The 20,237-nt window shown below is 46.0% G+C and overlaps 1 protein-coding gene across 3 annotated transcripts in view; it reads left to right on the top strand.

Annotated features, from left to right (window-relative positions):
* Nucleotides 1–20,237, top strand: part of LOC119176344 (fatty acid synthase-like) — a 220,445-nt gene that overhangs the window by 158,306 nt on the left and 41,902 nt on the right. For all 3 annotated transcript variants that reach the window (XM_075890734.1, XM_075890733.1, XM_075890732.1), the window contains 2 exons: nucleotides 15,150–15,301; nucleotides 19,322–19,531. In XM_075890734.1, coding sequence (XP_075746849.1) covers nucleotides 15,150–15,301; nucleotides 19,322–19,531 — 362 coding nt within the window. The remainder of the gene's footprint in view (nucleotides 1–15,149; nucleotides 15,302–19,321; nucleotides 19,532–20,237) is intronic.

Here is a 20,237-nt window from a genome sequence, read left to right as displayed (position 1 = left end):
GTGATAAGGCGTAGAACGCAAGGCGACAAGTAGGTGCCACCACCATGTTGTCTTAGCAAAGCGTTGCAAACACTTGCCTTTTCGTGCAAGTGTTGCATGGTCAGCGCAGCGTGATAAACGCTACGGTCCTTTGAATTACTTATGTATGCCTTTTCTAGCAAAAAATAGACATACGTAATATTGACGTGTTGTAATGGCGTCACAGATATGCGCTATAATTGTTTTTACTTGACAATTTCACAAGTATGAACGCTGAACCTTGAAAATATTGGTGGTCGCTGCGAACGGGGTCGGCCGTTTTCAGTATTGTTTGGTCACTTTCATTCCGTTTAGTGTATTTAGATACAGACAGACAGATAGAGAGACAGAGCAAAATTATTACGTTGGAGGTCTATAGAAAGACTATCGTCTTTAAAATGGTCTGACTCGGTGGGACAGTGCTCGGCTACTGATTTGTTTGATCCCGGCCACGGCAGTCGCATTTCGACCGAAGCTAAACGGTAGGGGTCCGTGTACTGAGTTGTCTGTGGACGTTAAAGAAAATATATGGTCAAAATGTTTGAAGCCATACACCACGGCGTCTCTCCTAATCATCTCTTGGTTGTAGGACAAAAAACCTTCGATAATATGATTATCAGGTGGGACATGCCAAGTGCACAACCAATTAAGCTATAGCTGAGTTCTTAGAGCACCGGATGCGTTATTGGAAGTTCCTAGGTTTGGTGCCTGCTAGTGAGACGTTATATTTTTATCTATTTTACGTCATAATTACTGTAATTGGCATCGCCTATTCCTTGGTCTTTTTTTGCCTCAAGTGCTATTCGTTTTATTTTAATTTCTCTGAGCCTGTTATACTTTGGTGCCGCAGGCTAAAGCAGTTATTTTTTTTGTTTTAAAGACGACAGTCTTTCTTGGGGACCTTCGACGCAAAAATTTTGGTGTCTGTCTGTCTGTACATTTGTCTGTTTGTCTACTCTTAATGGCATCGGGTACTTGAAACGGCCGACCCCATCCGCAGCGCTCACCAATGTTAGTCAAGGTTGAACGTTGATGCTTGTTGAATTGTCAATTAAAAATCAATTATTGCGAATGTCTGGGGCATCATAACAACACGTATTTATTCTGCATGTGCGTCTTTTACTAGAGAAGACATATATAGGTGATTTTAATGACCGTAGCGCTTATCAGGCTGCGCTCACCATGCAACGCTTGCAAGGAAAGGCGAGTGTTTTCAACGTTTTGCTAAGGCGAGACGGTGGTGGCACCTACCCGGCGCCTTGCGTTCTACACCTTATCACCTCTGAGATGGGCATGCACACCCGTCTCAGAGCCACGTGCTTTTTTTTTCAATAAAACTGCCAGATGGCGCTCATGTCTCCCATGTGACGTGACTTGATGCGCTCGTTCGTCTCCGCTGCACGTTCGAGGCACTCTGACGCAGCGCCTCCAGAATACCATTCTTCGACTTTCTTGCGCAAAACATCAAATAAATGTCTTTTTCACTCTCGCCACACGCAAGATATTGTCTTTCGACGACATTTGCAGAATATCATGCAGATACGGGGCCAATTTCTTAGGCCTCAATATAATTCCTGTCCCTGTCTGTTAGATCAAACAAAGGCACACAAACGTAAACCCTTGGCTTAACTTAAAATAATAAATGTTGCTCTGTGAACTGTTATGTCAATAATTTCATTATCATGGGTATGCAGGCACAGGTCAAAGTTATATTTAAAACTTTGCACTGAAATACCCACACGTAACGCCATATTCCAATGTATACTTATCGTATTTTGGTGACATTGGTTCAATTAGGTTTCTTGTTTTCTGGCATGTTAAGTGTATGGCTCAATCAGAGGCCACTGTACATCAATACTATAGATTAGGATGACACCATCAAAATCTAAGACGCGATGGGTTTGGTGTGGGAATCGGATGGTGGCGTCGCTACCCACAATTTTCTTTCTTGCTTTTTTTTACTTGCCAAACGTCTTGTAGCCGCAAGAGATGTGTTATTGGTGTTGCGAGGTTGTTTTTTACCAATATTATAAAAATATTATTTCAGTTCAGTCTCTTAGTTCATCGCAAAAAAAAACAACGAACCCTTAAATTTCCAAATATTTTGTTCATGCAGCAGGATTGTTCGTATTTTCTTCCAGCATGCAGCTGCATTCATACAAATTGCAGTGGTATGAGTGAGCACGTAGCCTTTCGAAATTCCGACATAAACGATTCCTTTATATTTTCAAGCTTGCCACGTATTCCTAGTAAATCTTCTAAACGAACATTTACTTGAGCGAACAGGTATTCATCGTAGAATATGTCAATTTATTTTGTCAACTATACAGCACACGCAATATTGTCACGACGTCAAAGCAGAGGTCTTGCCGCAGAGATTGAGACAGCAGAAGCAGGTTGGTCTCTTTAATCGAACGCGCAAGTGAGTTCTTTTTCATCCATTCCATAGTCCTTCATGGCACATGCACGAATGTCATCGTCATACTTGATCAAACACGTGACATTGGCCTCACTCCAAAAGAGGCATCGTCCCGATGTCAAGCGTCCCGTTAATTCGGGAGGCGATCACCGGGCTAATTCCAAGGGCCGAAGTATCGGCCCCCCGAACCGCACCACGAAAGCGTGGACAATTTAGAAGCGGTCCTTTTTGGCGCGCCAGCGGACACCGGCTGTGACCCAAAGAACAAGTCAGAGCCGAGAGTTGATAAACAAAACAAAATTTTGTTCTCAATAATGGCAGATCAAAAACAATACACAAGTATGCACACTCCACAATAGTTGAATACAATATGTCACCAATCAAACAACTTACTACACAGTACAATCAGCCACACTCGAAACAACGGACACAGACAACAATACGCACTACAATGCAGTCGCATGCATTGAACAACCAAGACCCTTAAAGACTAAAGAGATAGAAAACCTATTCAGTCCAAAGTTCTTGGAACAAAAGTCTGGATGATACTCTTCCGAGAATCACTCACTCAAAGTCCAGCGTTGTTGTCGTTCCGCTACCCCCGAAGTTTCTCTTCCAGGAAACCTCTGTCGTTCCGCTGCCCCGAAGTTTCTCTTCCAGGAAACCTCTGTCGTTCCGCTGCCCCCGAAGTTTCTCTTCCAGGAAACCTCACGTCTTCACTTGGCCGCTCTCCAAGCTTCAAACTTCTTCGCCGGAAACACGTCAGCTTCACACACGCAGCTGTTGCCACGCGTCTTCGCTCGATAGCAGTAGACCCACGCTCTTGCCTGTAGCTCGAGCCTTCACCCCTCAGGTGGAAATCCTCTTCTTCTCCTGCTTTGTCCCTACGGACAAAACCTTCGCCGACTACATGGCGGGATACCCAACGCGCTCTGGCGCTAACGTCCGTCTTCTCCTGATCTCTCATCTCGGCTGCTCGATTAAATACCTTCCGCGCGAGATTCCAGAAAGTTCTCATCCTTTCGTCGGCGCGATACGCAGCGAAGTCTGGGGTGAGGGCGAGACGGTTCGACGGTCGTCCGCGACGGATGACGCAACCCGGCATCATCACGCCCCTTTCCATCTAGAAAGTTCCAGTGCTTGCTCGGGCGCCGACGAGAGGAGGTTCGTCGGCAAACCCACACTTCCGAGGGAGAGAGTCGCGCGCCCGGGGAGTTTTTCGATGTTTGTTTTCTTTCTTTTTTTATCGTTGGCCTCGCGGTTCACTCCGGCGTTTCTTCGCGAGAATTTGGCGGCGCGCCCTTTTTGAGCGCTCGTTCTGTGACACCCGATGCGCAACTTAGGCACCCTACCAGGCGTATGAAGTGGTCATGTCAACACGGTAACCGGGAGCTAATTAACTCGATCAATACAGTTTCATTCGCACGACTTGCACGACTTCGGGTAAATTCTTTTGGCGCTTAGAACTACAGTCAGTGTCGGGAACAACTTCGTAGTTCACGTCGTTCAAGCGTCGAGTGACGCTTTATGGGCCAAATTACCGTCTCAGCAGTTTTTCAGAAAGTCCACGTCGACGTATTGGAATCCAGACCCAGACCTTGTCACCTGGTGTGTAGCTAATAAACTTGTGTCGAGGCTCGTACCGTTGGGCATCTTGATGCTGTTGATGATAGATGTGAACGCGCGCGAGCTGTCTGGCTTCCACGGCACGCTGAGTGAATTCTTCGGCGTCTACATGGATGTCGTCACACTCATGCGGCAACATGGCGTCCAACGTTGTCGCGAGTTCGCGACCATAGATCAGACTGAACGGTGTCATTCCAGTGGTTTCTTGTCGAGCGGTATTATAGGCAAAGGTTACGTACGGCAATATCTGATCCCAGTTTTTATGCTTCGTGTCAACGTACATGCTGATCGTGTCTGTGAGGGTCCTATTGAGGCGCTCCGTCAGTCCGTTAGTCTGCAGATGGTATGCAGTTGTTCTACTGTGAGCTGAGCCGCTGAGTCTGAGAACGGACTCCAAAAGCTCTGCGGTGAAGACAGGTCCTCTGACTGTTATCACTGCTGTTGGAGCGCCATATCGAAGGACGATGTTTTCGGCGAAGAACTGAGCGGCTTATTCTGCTGTGCCGCGCTGCATAGCTTTAGTCTCCGCATAACGGGAGAGGTAATCGGTGGCCACAATTATCCATCTGTTCCCTGTTGTGGAAGTTCGAAAGGGACCCAGGAAATCCATTCCAATTTGGGTGAACGGCTTCGCAGGGGCTTCGACTGTATGTAAAAGACCGACTGCCTTGCTGGGCGGCGCTTTGCGTTTTTGGCAGTCGGTGCACGTTCGCACGTGATGGTTAACAGCAGCAGGCAATTTCGGCCAGTAATAGTTGCATCGTAATCGGCATGATGTTCGGGTGTAGCCTAGATGACCGGAAGTTGCTTCATCACGGTACGCTTCCATAATTTAGTTTCGAAGAGAACCAGGCACGACAAGCCAGTGCGGGTTGCCGGTTGGTTAGAAGTCTTTCTTATACAGAACATTGTTTCGCAAACAAAATGATTGCAGTCCTCTAGCGAATAACTGTGGCACGCCTTTACGTCGTCCTTCTAAATATTCAATGAGTGGTAACAGCTCGAGGTCACTGCGCTGCTCTCGTGCAATAGTGGCCGTGTTGACAACTCCCAAAAAAGCCGCGTCGATGTTTTTGTCATCAGGAGCGACAGTCTCCACTGGTGACCGTGAGAGACAGTTGGCGTCGGTGTGCCTCTTCCCAGATTTATAGATTATTGTCATATCGAGCTCTTGAAGCTTCAGGCTCCAGCACGCCAAACGGCCAGATGGATCTTTAAGGTTGGCGATTGATGATTGATTGATTGATATGTGGGGTTTAACGTCCCAAAACCACTATATGATTATGAGAGACGCCGTAGTGGAGGGCTCCGGAAATTTAGACCACCTGGGGTTCTTTAACGTGCACCCAAATCTGAGCACACGGGCCTACAACATTCCCGCCTCCATCGGAAATGCAGCCGCCGCAGCCGGGATTCGAACCCGCGCCCTGCGGGTCAGCTTTAAGGTTGGCGAGCCAGCACAAAGAGTTATGGTCGCTAACAACCTTGAAGGAGCGGCCATACAAATATGGACAAAATTTGATGACCGCCCACACCACGGCGAGACAATCCTTCTCGGTAGTCGAGTAGTTCTCCTCCGAACGAGAGAGAGTTCTGCTGGCGTAGGCTATTACTCTTTCATAGCTCTCTTGCCACTGCACCAGAACAGCACCCAGACCTACATTGCTGGCGTCAATGTGAAGTACTGTAGGGGCGTCCTGATCGAAGTACGCAAGGACTGGAGGTGTTTGCAGGCGTTGTCGTAGTTCATTGAATGCCATTTGCTCTTGTTCACCCCCAAAAAAGGGGACGTCCTCACGTGTAAGTCGTGTAAATGATGCCGCAATAGACGAAAAGTCCTCGATAAATTGCCGGCAATAGGCGCACAACCCCAAGAAGCGTCTCAAGACCTTTTTGTCACGTGGTGCAGGAAATTGCGCTACAGATTCTATTTCGGCCGGGTCAGGTCGAAAACCCTCGTGACTGACGACGTGGCCTAGGAAGCTGAGTTTGTTGAAACTAAAATGACACTTTTCCGGTTTTAAAGTAAGACCGGCCGAAGTTATAACTTGCAGGACATTGAATAAACGGCTGAGATGTTCCTCGAATGTTGCTGAGAATACAATAACATCGTCCAAATAGACCAAGAATGTTTGCCACTTCAGGCTTGATAGTACGGCGTCCATGAGACGCTGAAAAGTGGCTGGCGCCGAGCAAAACCCAAAATGAAGCACATTAAATTCGTAAAGCCTATCGAGCGTCATAAAGGCCATTTTTTCACGATCTCTCTCGTCGACTTCTATCTGCCAGTAGCCGCTTCGGAGGTCCATTGAAGAGAAATAGCGCACGACGCAGCCAATCGAGTGAATCGTCTATTCGGGGCAGTGGATAGACGTCTTTCTTTGTGACTTGGTTCAACTTGCGATAATCAATACAGAAGCGCAAGCTGCCGTCTTTTTTCTTGACCAAGACCAAGGGGGACACCCAAGTACTTTTCGAAGGTTGTATGGCGTCATCCGCAAGCATCTTCTGTACTTGCTTTTGAATCTTCTCGCGTTCTTTCAGAGCCACACGGTAGGTGTTCTAAAAGGACTTGCTTTTGGGCTAGTTGGTGCATACTTGGTGCAGAAGACTGAGGCGCAAAAAACATATCGTGGCGCTGTTCTGTCTTCTCTGAGGCTCTTCCTGCTTCACGATATGTTTTTGCGCCTCAGTCTTCTGCACCATGTAGGGGTTCTCCCGAATCAGTCGCGTGTTGCCTTCAGTAATGATGCGGTGCTTGGTCAATGGTGTTTGCTGGACCTTTGACGTACGCGAAAAGCAGTCTTCGAATTGGTGTATAATTTCAAGCAGGCGCTTCTTATCAGAGGGCGGAAGCGTGGAGCAGATATCCACCGACAAAGTTGTCGAGGCGGGAACAGTCACGTCTTATGGTTGCAACGCAAAACAATCCCCGACTTGGTCTACATCGTCGTAGTATGCAATTGCGGTACCCTTCTGGATTTGATGGCGCTCGTTGCTGAAGTTTTTGAGGAGCACTTCTGCCTGTCCACCAGTAAGCGATAGGACGCCCCTCACGATGGAAAAGCCTTGCGTGAACAAAACAGTGAGTATGTGCTCCGCTATCACCTCTTTATAGCAAGGCCATCCACTGGACACCATCACAAGGCAGCAGGATCTCGGTGGGAGCGTCACATTGTAGGTTATTCGCAAACGGCCGCGTGGTTCGTCGCTGCTGTTGTCGACATACGGATGTGCGCAAAACATCATCATACGTTGAGGGATGTTGATGACAGCACCATGATCTTGAGAAAACTCCATGCCCAAAATAGCTCTTTACAGCAGTCTGGCAACAGCATGAAAGTGGCCACGAAGCTAGATTCTCCGATGCGAAGTCGAGTGGTGCATTTACCCGTGGGAGTCATCATCTGACCACCAGCACTTCTTATGTGCGGCCCTGTCCTCGGTGTCTTGACCTTTTAAAGGTGGTCGGCGAGCTGTCGTCGCATGATTGAGAAGTCGGCACCAGTGTCGACCAGTGCTGTAACGTGATGTCCGTCAATGAGAACGCAAAGATCGGCACGTAGAACTTCATTGGCATAGTATTCATCGGCGTATTCGTCGTCGTTGTTGTCATACCTTCTTGCGATGATAGGGGGAACTTTTCAGTGTCTCGACTATTGGCAACCTTGCCCCCGAGGTCGCAGCAGTTAGTTTCCCCGGCGCGGGCTAGGCGAACGGTCTCTTGTGACGTCCGCGTAGCTCTGAGGGAAGTCATGGTGACGAGCAGATGATGGAGATCGCCAGCGACGCGGTGGAGTTGCTTGGCTAGGCGGCAGTTGATCGGCATCGTGGGCACGACGGTCTTCAGAGCGGAAAGAAGCCGGACGAGAAAAGTTCCGAACCCGAAATCACTGCGACGGTAATAGCTAGCAGTGTGACCGGGTTCTCCACAACGGAAGCAAATAGGTTGACGATCGGCCATGCGCCATAAATCAGTTTGCTAAACTAGTGGTCGTCTCATAGAATCCAGTTGCCACCAAGGTACGGCAGCGGGTCGTGGCTGGAAGGGCGTCGTCACAAATGACGGTGGAGGATGACGGACCGCATCAGCGTAGCTCGCTGGATGTGGCTCAGGACTTGGCGCGGGTGGTGTAACGGCTTGCCTCAACTCCTGGCGGACGATTTCGGCAACAGATGCGACAGGTGGTTGGGTAGGGAGAACGCAGAGGGCCCGAAGTTCCTCACGCAGTATTTCACTAATCGTTTGTCGCAGGGAACTTTCCCATACGGCAGTGTTTTGAGCTGCAGCACTTACTGCCATGTGGTCCGGCAGGTGGTCAAAGTGTCGGCGTCGTTGTTGCAGTGTGCTCTATGACAGTCGCCTCCCTTATGAATTCATCTACTGTTGTAGATGTATTTCGTATCAGGCCCGCAAACACTGGCTCCTTAACACCCTGCATTAGGTGACGCACCTTCTTCGCCTCGGGCATGTCAGGGTCAGCTCGTCGAAACAGACGGATCATACCCTCTGCGTACATGGCGGCTGTTTCATTGGGTTTTTGCACGCGGGCCTCAATCACTTGCTGTGCGCGATCTCGTCGGTCCGAGTTCAAAAATGTAGCGGGGACCTTTCGACAGAAGTCTTCCCAAGATCGCAATGTAGCCTCGCGGTTCTCATACCACGTGTGAGCGCTATCCTCCAGTGCGAAATATGCACGGCCAAGTTTGTGCTGTTTGCTCTAGTGGTTGGATACAGCGACCCGTTCGAACTGTTCAAGCCAGTCCTCGACATCCTCGTACTCATCCCCACGGAAAACTTCAGGAACGCGAGAATGTCCAAGAGTCACCTGCGAGGGAAGAGTGGCCTGCAATGGTGGGATAACCGTGGATGTCGTAGGAGCTGCCATGCTGGAAAGAGGCGGAACAGGTGGGGACTCAGGACTTAGGCCTAGCAGGCGCCGACTGAATCGGTGCACCGGAGTCGTGACGAGCGGCTGAGTCTCTGGACTTGGTGAACGGGTGCGAGCAAGACTGTCCTGCATCAGGTTGTAGGCTCCAGCACCTCCACTAGGGTCACGACGTCAACACAGAGGTCTTGCCGCAGAGATTGAGACAGCAGAAGCAGGTCTGTCTCTTTAATCGAACGCGCAAGTGAGTTCTTTTTTTATCCATCTGATAGTTTTTCATGGAACATGCACGAATGCCATCGTCTTTCTTGATCAAGCACGTGACAATATACAGGGTGTCTCACGTAACTTATGCCAGAGTATAAAAATGCACTGGAACACGGAATTACGACGCCACAAAATGCGTGCTGCTTTCCGTTGCCTGGAGTTAGCCATGGTGCTTTTGTGTTCTCAAATATTGTTTGATTATAACTGTGTAATTAATTACCTTTTGAACGAACGAAGATGGATAGGAAATTTCAATGAGAAAGTTGTTGATCGGTTTGCAAAACGTCCAAATAGATAGTAGTGTTGAAGTTTATATCTATTAGGTATTAGTGTTTTCTCCTAATTACAAATGCCCGCAAAATACAAAGAAATACCTCGTGACGAACCCGCTGGCGCGTTTGCGCGCGTTTGCGCTCCCTAACGTTCCGCGTACGAAAGACAGGCTTCTCTCGCACTGGTTCGTGACAGCGACAAGCAATCACAGTGGTTATCGTTTTTGTGACTGATAGCAAATTGTGTTCACCGTAAATCAACCACCAACATTACGGCCCTGCCGAGCCAACACAATAGGGCAAATGTTATTGTCGTTCATGCGCGGAAGGTTAGGGAGCACTAGAATCATTGTGCACACTGGCACACGGGCGGGTTTGGCACGTGGTATTTTTTACATTTGGCGGGCATTTGTAAATAGGAAGAAAACACTAATGCCTAACCGTTACAAAGTTCAAAACTGTCAAACTGGACGTTTTTTTTAAACCGATCTACAACTTTATCATTGCATTTTTATTATGTTAGTTTCTTGAGAAATTAGGTGATTAAACACATCTAAGTAAACAATATTCGAAAACACAAAACTATTCTGACTAACTCCGGGCAACGGATAGCAACTTGTGTTTGGTCGCATCGTAATTACGTGTCCCGGCGTATTTTTGAACTCTGGCTAAAGTTACGTGACACACCCTGTATACGCCATGCTTAGGCATCGACTGCAGGTGAAGGTTGATGTTAGTGACTGATTTATTTGCAAGGTCATTGGCGAAGCAATGTGCATCCGTCCATCCGTTCGTTCGTTCATTTATTCATGTAATCCACATAGGTCAGGAGCTTTTGTGGTAGCCTACTCAATATGGTAACAGGAAAAAAGTTGGCACTGAAAGGCATGAGTGTATGAGGATAATGATCGATACCTAGTTTTAGGTTTCAGTAATACGACATGTATGACTTTCATAATGAAAGACTCCCTCATCCACATGAGGTGAAAACCCGTGTACTATCACCTGTGGAATGCGAGTACGTGCCACACGTGAATCGCCACCTGTGTAAACCAAAGAATGGTGGTAATAGAGTTAAAATTTGTGAAGTGCTTAGAAGGGAGTTTATTAGAAAAGGATCCTTCATAAATATCTGCTCCCCTGCTTTTTTTGCATTTTGTCCATGTCTAAAGTAGCGGAATTTTTTATGGTGGATTCAAAATCTTCAGAGCATAGCGTCTGTGGATAGAAGACACTTCTGTCGGGTTCATTAGCGTGGAGCGCTTAGCCGTTCCAACATTGCGAACAATTCGCTCACACTCAAACGTTCACAATTCCTGGTCACGCGCATCTTCTTTGTCATCGTCTTGTATGCGCCGCGTGAGCACAATTTCCAACATCCTTCCGGGCCAACAGCCACAACTTATTTAGTCACAGAGGACAAACAAGTTGAATCAGTCGCGCGCGCTCCGCGACATCGACTACTTTGACTTTCCATACTCGCACGGGCCTATGGTACCAATATAACATTTGAACAACTCTGCCCAATTTCAAAAAAATAATAGGCACTTGGTATGATAAGGACACGCTAACCACACTCAAATCTATTTCCGAGCTTCTGTGAACTGCTGTGCATGCTTCCTAGCATCAATAATTACTTATCATACGAGCGTTGCCAAAAAAAGTGATTTATGTGTTGTCTACATGTTAAGGCGCACAGGGTCTCTTTGTGGTATCCTGAGCTCTCGCTAATTCGTACTTTCGGAATGGCTGTCATACATCTACATTACGAATGATGTGAAGGGGCTTGTACTTGTGCTTCTCTAGTATCATCAGAATTGTATATCAGCGGCGTTAATTTTATCTCTGCTTCAACATCTTTTAGTTAAGTACTAAACTGTACGAAGCTGGAGCAACTTTTTCCTAGAGTTTTCCTGAGGTGGTTTTACCTCGTTCTAACCATTCGCTTTCAAAAAGCACCAAGCCATGAATAGCGCTCAGCAATGAAGTTCCACGTGATTTTACTAAATGCACAGAAGTTCTCGACCTCTACATCCCGCAGAAGTTCTAATTACTCCTTAATTTCCCGAAATAAGGCCCAAACCTTAAAGAATCACCAGTATAAATTACACTTAGCAACTCGCGGTCTAAATAAATTGTTTCAAGCCCAGTAAAACAGAATTCACAGTCGTGTAACTCATGAGTGTGAAGCGAGCCGCTCGCACCGCAGCACAAGGACACACCATAACAAATGTTTTTCAGTAAAGCTGGGCCAGGGATCTTAACGTCCGTGACTTTGAATGATGAGCCTTTCATACACTCTGGAAAGTAGCGAAGGTGGTTGCTGAAGCGGCTTTTAGATGAAACCTCGCACACACACCCCACTGAACAAGCGCCTTTTCAACACTTTGATGACCACGCAGTAATCGAAATGTTTCACGTAACTCGACGAGTGTTTCACTGACACCACAGTGCAGAAGACGTTGATATTCGCTGTCTACGATGGGTTGTGCACCACGATGTCTTTTGGGTAACAGTATGGGTAATTGGATGTTTTGCGAAGCATCTACGTCGTCTAGGTGAGTCCTAATTCGGATGTCGTCTTTGGTGTCCGCGAAAGGGTGTGGTTCGAGGTTGGGGCCACATTGCCATTTCAAAGCTTTGTGCTTCCAAAGTCTTGCTTCAGAGCCAACGGAAGACCTAGATTTCTATTTAGAAAGCGCTCACGCTAGCTGAGATACACCATCTTCACCCAAGTAGGGATTTTAAGGACCGTCTTGCAGATACTGTATTTTTAGTGACCTCGAATAAAAAGTTCCAGCCTCCCCATCCAGGCCAATAGAAGTGCGTTATCTGTTGATTCTCGTTGGTCAAGAAACCTGTGAGGTGAAGTCTCAAAGTTTTCTGCTTGTTTCAGACGTGTTTTTTTAGGTGTCTTCAATGATTCGAGGTCAAGCCACCATAGCGGATTCGTATTAGGGCTCTGAGCTGTTACGTGTTCCAGAAAACCCGGTGTTTGTGGGGTGGTATTGTAGATAGGCGATAAATGAAAATCGACTAACACAACAATAACTACGGTGTGAGTCGGAATCTAAAGCAGGCATTCTGCGGGGCAGTCACGTAGTTTCACATATCTATGCCAACTACGTACGCGAAATACCCTACACAGGCGTCCTGTCGGAGCAATGTAACTTGCATATGCAGTCTAGATTACCCACTTAAGTAGCAATCTGATAGAAATCACATGGTTACATCTATGAGTCATCTTACTGTAGCCGCGAATCGCTCCACTTTGTAGAAAACACTAACGACAAATAATTATAACTTGCGTAGAGTGCATCGTGTGTCCTTAAAGAGGACGTCTGCGCTATAACATAGGTGCTGGTGTGAGTTGGTGTCATGAGCCACTTTTAAGCACTAGCGTAGTTAATGTGCTTCGCAAGCCTACAATTTGTGCTCAACTACTCTATTTACACACGTGCTTCCAATAACGTCGTAATGGTAAGCTGAACTGAGATTAGAGCATTTGCAACTTTCATCCATGACTGATTGACTGTGTCGCTTTAAATTGACTCCCCTAATGCAATACATCTTCTGAATTGACTCCCCTTATGTTATATATCTGCTGGTTTTTCCCATGTAAATTTCACCACAATGTCGAAACAATATAGAAAGTACAGTGTACGTTGCACCATGCCGTCTAGGGGGTGTCCTAATATAAGAGTATTAATAGTAGATCGTTGTTTGAGGAATTAGAAGGAAGCGCACTGTCATGCATGCATGCAGTCGGGAAAGTAAAAGGACTGCCAGCAAAAATGCCTTCTCATCTCGATCAGCGCAAAAAGACAACAAAAAATACATGAAAGTGCGCGAAAAAAAATCTTAAAGAACTTTCTTGTGTTTTTGTTCTTTTTCAGAACTGATTGAGATGAGTATGTTCCAACAAGCCCAATCGGCTAGTTTACATCAAAACAGCCTTCCCCTTTCCTCCGAAAGCTTCCCCAAGCTTCGTGCGTTCTCCTGAATGCCTGAACGAGGAAATACGCCACAATACGGCGTTTGGTCCTACGCCTGGTTTACGGGTTTCAAAAACCTGTTATGAGAAAGCAAACGATTGGCATCGAGTAGAAGTAGTACAGCGAATGCAGGGCAAAGCATTCAATGAGTGGCATTAATAACAAAGAGACAAGGTGTAGACTGTAAAGTGGATGAATGAGGAAACTAGTGACAGAAACCACACTGCTGGAGATTATGGAAATGCTGCGGAAGCCCTACGCCTCATGTGCCCGCTGTCACTAAAGAACTGTGAACATGAAGCACTGGATACGTGCCTCCCCTGGTTTTGGTAAAATCCTGTTCCTGCGAATATATTCAGTGCTGCAAGTGCGGATTCTTGCAATTTTACTCTTTTATGTTTCGAAGACGCAGTTGTCCAACTTTCCACTTTGGCCTAATTTGCTCCATAACGACCCAGACTGACGTCTGTTCCGTCCACTTGAAGTGACTTGTATTCTGCTACATTGGGGCACTTCAATCAAAACAGGCGAGAAGAACATCCACCAGTTTAGTCATTTTTGTAACTATGAGTACTACCTACTTTGCTACAAGCTTCACAAACGCAAATACATGTTCTGCCAGCGAATGAAGTTCGTCGTCTAGTCGTTTTGAATAAGTAAATGCGGCGCATCGTATTTATGCGGTGCCATGCTCATAAAGCCCGCGAAACGCGAAAGCTCAGGTGGAAGCGACGCGGTGCTTCTGAAGTTGTGCAATGATCGCGTTCGTGTGCACAAACGTTCCTTGAAGTTGTGGTTATATCCTAAGAACTAGTGCTTCAAGTGCACACGTAGCCTCACAAACGTATTGCAGTGCCCGAACACACTCAAGCACATCGTTTAACACTACGCGGCACCGAAAAAAACGCAGAAATAAGCTCTAAGCGAGACACTTTTACAGTGTTCACACTTTATTTCTGTACAACCGGTGGTAAAGCTTCCTCTGCCGCTGACAAACAGACTGGCCAACGCTGGAAGTGCTAGGGCTTTTGAACACGGACTGCAGAAAGACATCTGATCGAAAAGGCGGAGGTGCTTGCATTTGCGTATCCCTGCACCTCCTTGTATAGTGCGAGCTCTGAAAGGTCACCTCTTTTCAGATTTTAATTAACAATCGCCCAAGAAACAGCAATGTTCAGAACTGACCAAGCAGAGGATAATTTCCGCCAAATCCTGCAGCTCATTGCTCATTTTCTTTCAGTTTGATAGTATCGCAATTGTCCGTGACTTTCTTACTCTATGTTCGTAGCGAATTTCTAGGGAAGTAATCGCTCCCTCTGAATTGTAGACGCTCTATTTGCAAAACAAAAAACCATAGTTGTAGGCCATCATCAATGTAGTTACAAGCCGTGCACATGCCTTTGATGTGAACATTGTGCAAAAGCCAGGTCTGCAGAACAGAAGCAGAGAAGATTTTCGTTACAATATCTTGACTATTTTAGCGCCAAAAAATCGATCCATATATACTAGCATACGCGATATCAACAACCTGATTTTGGTACGGTTCACGTCACTCTGCGACGCTGCAGCGTCTGAATAGCTCAGCCAGCGTCGTTGTGAGTCCGTCACGAGAACGGCAAGCAATTCATAACTATTATTTGCTAATTTGAATATTTGGTTACAGGTGCCTGTTCAACGCAAGCATAGACAAGTCAGAAAAAATTGATTTCAGTCCTAGGAACCCATCCTACAGAGATATTGTAACCAAGGACCTCGTTATGAACATTTATCGTGATGGCCAATGGGGATCTTTCAGACAGACGTGCCCATCGAAAAGTAAGTTGCAGCATGAACAGGACCCTTCGCAGACCCATGCTTTTCGTTCTTACCTATACGGTGGTTTCATACTAGAAGTGCGCTAAGTAGAGTCGCACCATGTACAGCCTCAAGCATTTTTAATAATATCGCGCAAACATCGACCGCAGGCAGTATCGGCGCCTTACAACGGCAATAATATGCGAGACCGGCAAAAGAACGCGCAGGCGTGTACTGTTTGTAACCTTTTGTGACGTTTTTTGTCTTTTTTTCTTTTTATTTTTTCTTGGTTTTGCTAGTTTTCTACACTCTCGCAAACATTTTTTAAAGTGAGAGAGATGCGGCGGCAAACGAGCCTGAACGTAGATGTTAGTTTACCTCATCCCCTGACGATGGGAGGACCCCTCCAAAACGGCTGGGAAATAAATATATGTACCGATGTGGACAACGCTTCCGTTGTGTTAATTCTCATATCTTGACGAAAACAAACTTGCCCCATTGATATATATATATATATATATATATATATATATATATATATATATATATATATAGTAACAAGCGTGGTCTTCTTCGGAGGAGTGCTCCAGCTATCCTTAGCCGGAGTTCATAAACAGAGTTCATAAACATGTCCATGTCCAACCATAGAGTTACGACGCGACCAAACGCATGTTTCAGGCCGTTGCATAGAGTTCGTAAGACTGTTTTTTGTGTTATAAAGCATTGTTTATTACACATATTTGATTGTCTAACTTTTGAAAGAATGAAGGTGGATCGAAACTTTTAATGATAAAGTTGTAGATCTGTTTGCAAAACGTCCAAAGCACAGTTCAGAACTTTATTTCTGTTAGTTATTATTGTTTTTCTGCTATCTACAGATGCCCGCAAAATACAAAAAAATACCACATTACAAACGCGCCCGAGCGCCAGTGTGCATGATGATTCGAGTGCTCCCACACGTTCAGCGTACGAACGACCATACCATTTGCCCGATTGTACTGTCTCGATAGGGCCGCAACGATGGTGGAACACGCTTTGCTATCGGCTGCAAAAACGATAACTGCTGAGACTGCTTATCGCTGTCATGAACCAGTGCGACGGAAGTGTATGGCTCGTAAGCGCAATGTTGGGAAGCACCCGAATCCTGGCACGTTCAGGCGCACCAGTGGGTTTGTCCCATGTTATTTTTTTCGCATTTCGCGGGCATTTGTAGTCACCAGAAAAACATTATTCTTTACAGATACAAAGTTCAAAACTGTCTAATTGGACGTTTTGTTAAGATATATACAACTTTCAAAACAAATTTAACGCGATAGCGTTAGAGAGCTCGTGTCGCAGAAAACCCGACGCCGGCGTCAGCCCCGTTGGTTCTGAGCGAAAAATCATCTGTGAATCTGTGACAGAAAAATCAAGTTACCGAGATAGCTGCGGTAGGCCGCTACTTGTCCATGCGTGCGCGCGCGATCACACTGAAAAGCCGCGCATTTGAAGAAAAAAGGGTGCTCAAGGTCACGAGGCACGGTTGTTTCTTTGCCCTGCCACGCCTCCCTACTTAGCTTCCAGCGCTTTGGTCAGGACGAGAGAAACGATCATGCAATTACAGCATGCCATAAACCTTTGTTACTCCACTCACACTAGACGGACTTTTTGCGTCGTTGAATTCGTGAGGCAATAAGCTCTTCTAGTGAATTCAGTCCATGGTTACATGAAAAAAGTGTTTCAGGAGCCCTTTAACGCATTTTCGTCGACAGGTGTCACGACGAAAACGAGTCCATTCGGCGATAATAGCGCGCGCTGGTCCAATCTACTGGGTGCTTGTTTGTGTGCGTGCGTATGTATGTAACAAAACATATGAATAAGTATGCACTTAGCAGTTGAAGGGTGCGCTAGAGGCCAGATTGCGCTGTCGCGTTCAACTCCTAAAGGCAAAGCTTAAGGGTGCCCCAATTTTTTTGTCCATCTACGGTCAATTTAAACATAATATTTGAACAGTTTGATTTACCAGTATTTCAGGACACAAAAAATACTTCCACTAACCTCAGACAACGATCAGCAACATGCATTTGGTCACGTCGTAATTGCGTGCGTCGGGATATTTTAAACTCTGGCTAAAGATGGCTGGGGCACCTATATCGGCTCAAACAAACTATCATTCGGAGGTAATTGCTTGTAGTAAGTAATGATGTTGGCCCTTTTTTAGGTCAGCGCCTCCTTTATCTTAATGCTCGTGCAAATGCGCGCTTCTCAACGGGAGCCGTCAGTCCACCTTAAATCAGGAAGTGGTCACACGTGCGTCCGATTGCTTTCCCCCGAAGATGCAATAGGCGTGTTTCCCACACCAATATCATACGTCTGTCAGTTTCGCTCCTTCATGCTGCTTCTTCATGGCTAGAGACAATGATGTCGCCGCATCACAGAGCAGCGCCTGCGGAAACGTTGCAGTGGCGCTTCCCCATTAGTTGCCCCCATAGCGCCACGAATGGCGATACGTTATCTCAAAACACCGTATATTTCACAAAGCTAGCGTGGCTGCCGATATTCTGAACCTGAGAAATGCAAGACGCCGCCCTACGGATCTGTACACAACTGAACAGAAAATTACTTCATAGAATTTCCGTCATGAGGCACTACATGGGCCGCTATTCTCTCCCATGACCGCAAAGCACACCCGAAGGCTAGGTGATGGGAGAGAGCAGGAAACATTTAGAGGAGAGGGTGGTGAACAGCTCGATCAGGCACATCTGGCTGGCATTGATAAAGTAGAGGAGGCGTTGTCTAAGTTAATTGGCATAGAGTGGAAGTTTTGCTGTGGCAGTCGGAGTACACGTGTTTTATAGATGCCGGATATCTCCTCTCCGTTGATAAAATGGTCTTGCCTGGCGGCTATTCAAAATCTGTAGAGGCAAATACTGCGGACTTTAATACCGCTGGAATAGAATTTGAACCCGCGAATCACATTTTATGTTTTCTTCACTGCTTTCACGCGCATTCCTCCATATAAAACTAGGAAGAGACAGAGCAAAAAGGAAACAATATTCATATGATGCAAATGACACAACCTTCCTTACAACGCTTGACTTTAAGTTCACAGGCCGAAGCTATAGTGCAGAGGTTTTGTATATCACATTGTCAAACAGCGGTCAACGATTAAACGAAGGTTATATAATCTAAATGAAGCAGTGTCAAGAGACAGCATCGAGAATTTACAAAATGGTTAAAACAAAGCAGAGTAAAACGCAAACTAAACGTTGGTTTTTGTTGTCCAACTTTATTAAACAATGACATACAGGAGTGTCCCTGACATGTACTGTCCGGATCGACTGACTTGATAGATATGTGGGGCGTAACGTCTCAGTACCACTATATAATTCTGAGAGACGCAGCAGTGTAGAGCTCCGGAAATTTCGACCACGAGGGTTTTTTAACGTGCACCCAAATTTGAGCGCAGAGGCTTACAGCACTTTTTCTTGCATCGAAAATTCAGCCACCGCAGCTCCCATTCAATCCCGGGACCTGCGCGTGAGCAGCCGAGTACCTCAGCGACTAGACTACCACGGCAGGGCTGAATCAACAAAAAGTGACCGGTGTTGAAGAATGCTCAAATGATTTCAGTTTTTTCTAACTTCTGTAAATAAGCGTTTTTGCTGTTTTGCATCATTGTGCCTCTTGGCAGGATAGTGGTGGTCGCTGTGCCATAATGAAAAATAAAATTGAATTTACAGGGCGGTGTTCAAACATCTTGACAAGAATTTTGTTTCATGAAGGAATAAAGCTAATTTATCGCCGTCTTTTTGGGAGGTGAAGATGCTAAACATTAAGCATGAAGTGGGACACACCATGTTCTTCTGAATTATTCTTTATTAGTAAATTGATATTGCAAGGCATCGGTAACTATTCCTACGCCTCTTCCTCCTATAAATGTCTGTACTACACAATCTGAATTATTTAACGTATCAAGAAACTACGTAAGCAGTGCCTATTCGGGCGTTTTTTATGTCAAAGCCATGATAGGGGCTACTGTAATTCCTCTGCGTCTTCTAGGTGGTACTCCAAAAATTGCCACGAAGTATGCTTGCATCAACGTCGAGAGAACTGGTGACTTGTCAAGCCTGCAGTGGTACGTGTCATCGCTTAGCTACGCTTTTCCGTCCGCTTCATCAACCAAAGAGGTTTGTACAGTGTACTACGCGGCACTCAACTTCCGGGACATTATGCTCGCCACTGGGACGCTTTCGTCCGATGCTTTGCCACGTAAGTTCTCTTGAAACAGTTTTGTGGTATAAAGAATCCGCCTCTTTAGAGTTCTGAAGTTGCTTTGAACTACAAGATGAGTAATTCTGAACCATTGTTACGTGTTAAATGCGTATTGTCCCAAGCTGCCTCTCTAGCATCACCGGCGCGAAGTCGGTCATGAAAACGGCTGATTGGTCTTTCTGCGTACGCAATCAGGAATCTTGAAGAGATCAGAGACTCGTGTGTGTCAAACGAAAACAGCTTTAATGTAGTGGTACGCGGCAGAAAGAGTTTTGTAGCAACATATAAACAAACTACCGGACGTACATATACAACCATTAAGGCAGCTTACAAAAAATAAGTATTCAAAATACAAAACTTACAAACTGCGGAGAAACAGTGGAATGAATTAAGCAATCCCTAAACAGGTGAAAATGGACGTGATATTACCAGCGGCGTAGGGTCCACGATGATTGGATGCAAAAAGTCGCAATAGGTTTTGGCATGATGGCGATGCCAGTGGCATTACAACGCTTCGCTAGTAGCTATTGCTTCAAGGGGATCTCAGGCAGGTAGAGCTGTGATCCAATGCTCACATTGCAGACGTCAATGTTATTTTTGTCACAAGGAAGGGTGGAATGCTTTCTTAACTGAATGAGAGTGACAACACGACGCGATCATTTACGGCTAGCGCACGTGTAGATTTTCCTGTGAAAATGGTCTG

Source organism: Rhipicephalus microplus, chromosome 3 (genome assembly GCF_043290135.1).
Source record: "Rhipicephalus microplus isolate Deutch F79 chromosome 3, USDA_Rmic, whole genome shotgun sequence".
Classification (NCBI taxonomy): Eukaryota; Metazoa; Arthropoda; class Arachnida; order Ixodida; family Ixodidae; genus Rhipicephalus; species Rhipicephalus microplus.
This window is presented reverse-complemented; position numbering and strand designations above follow the sequence as displayed.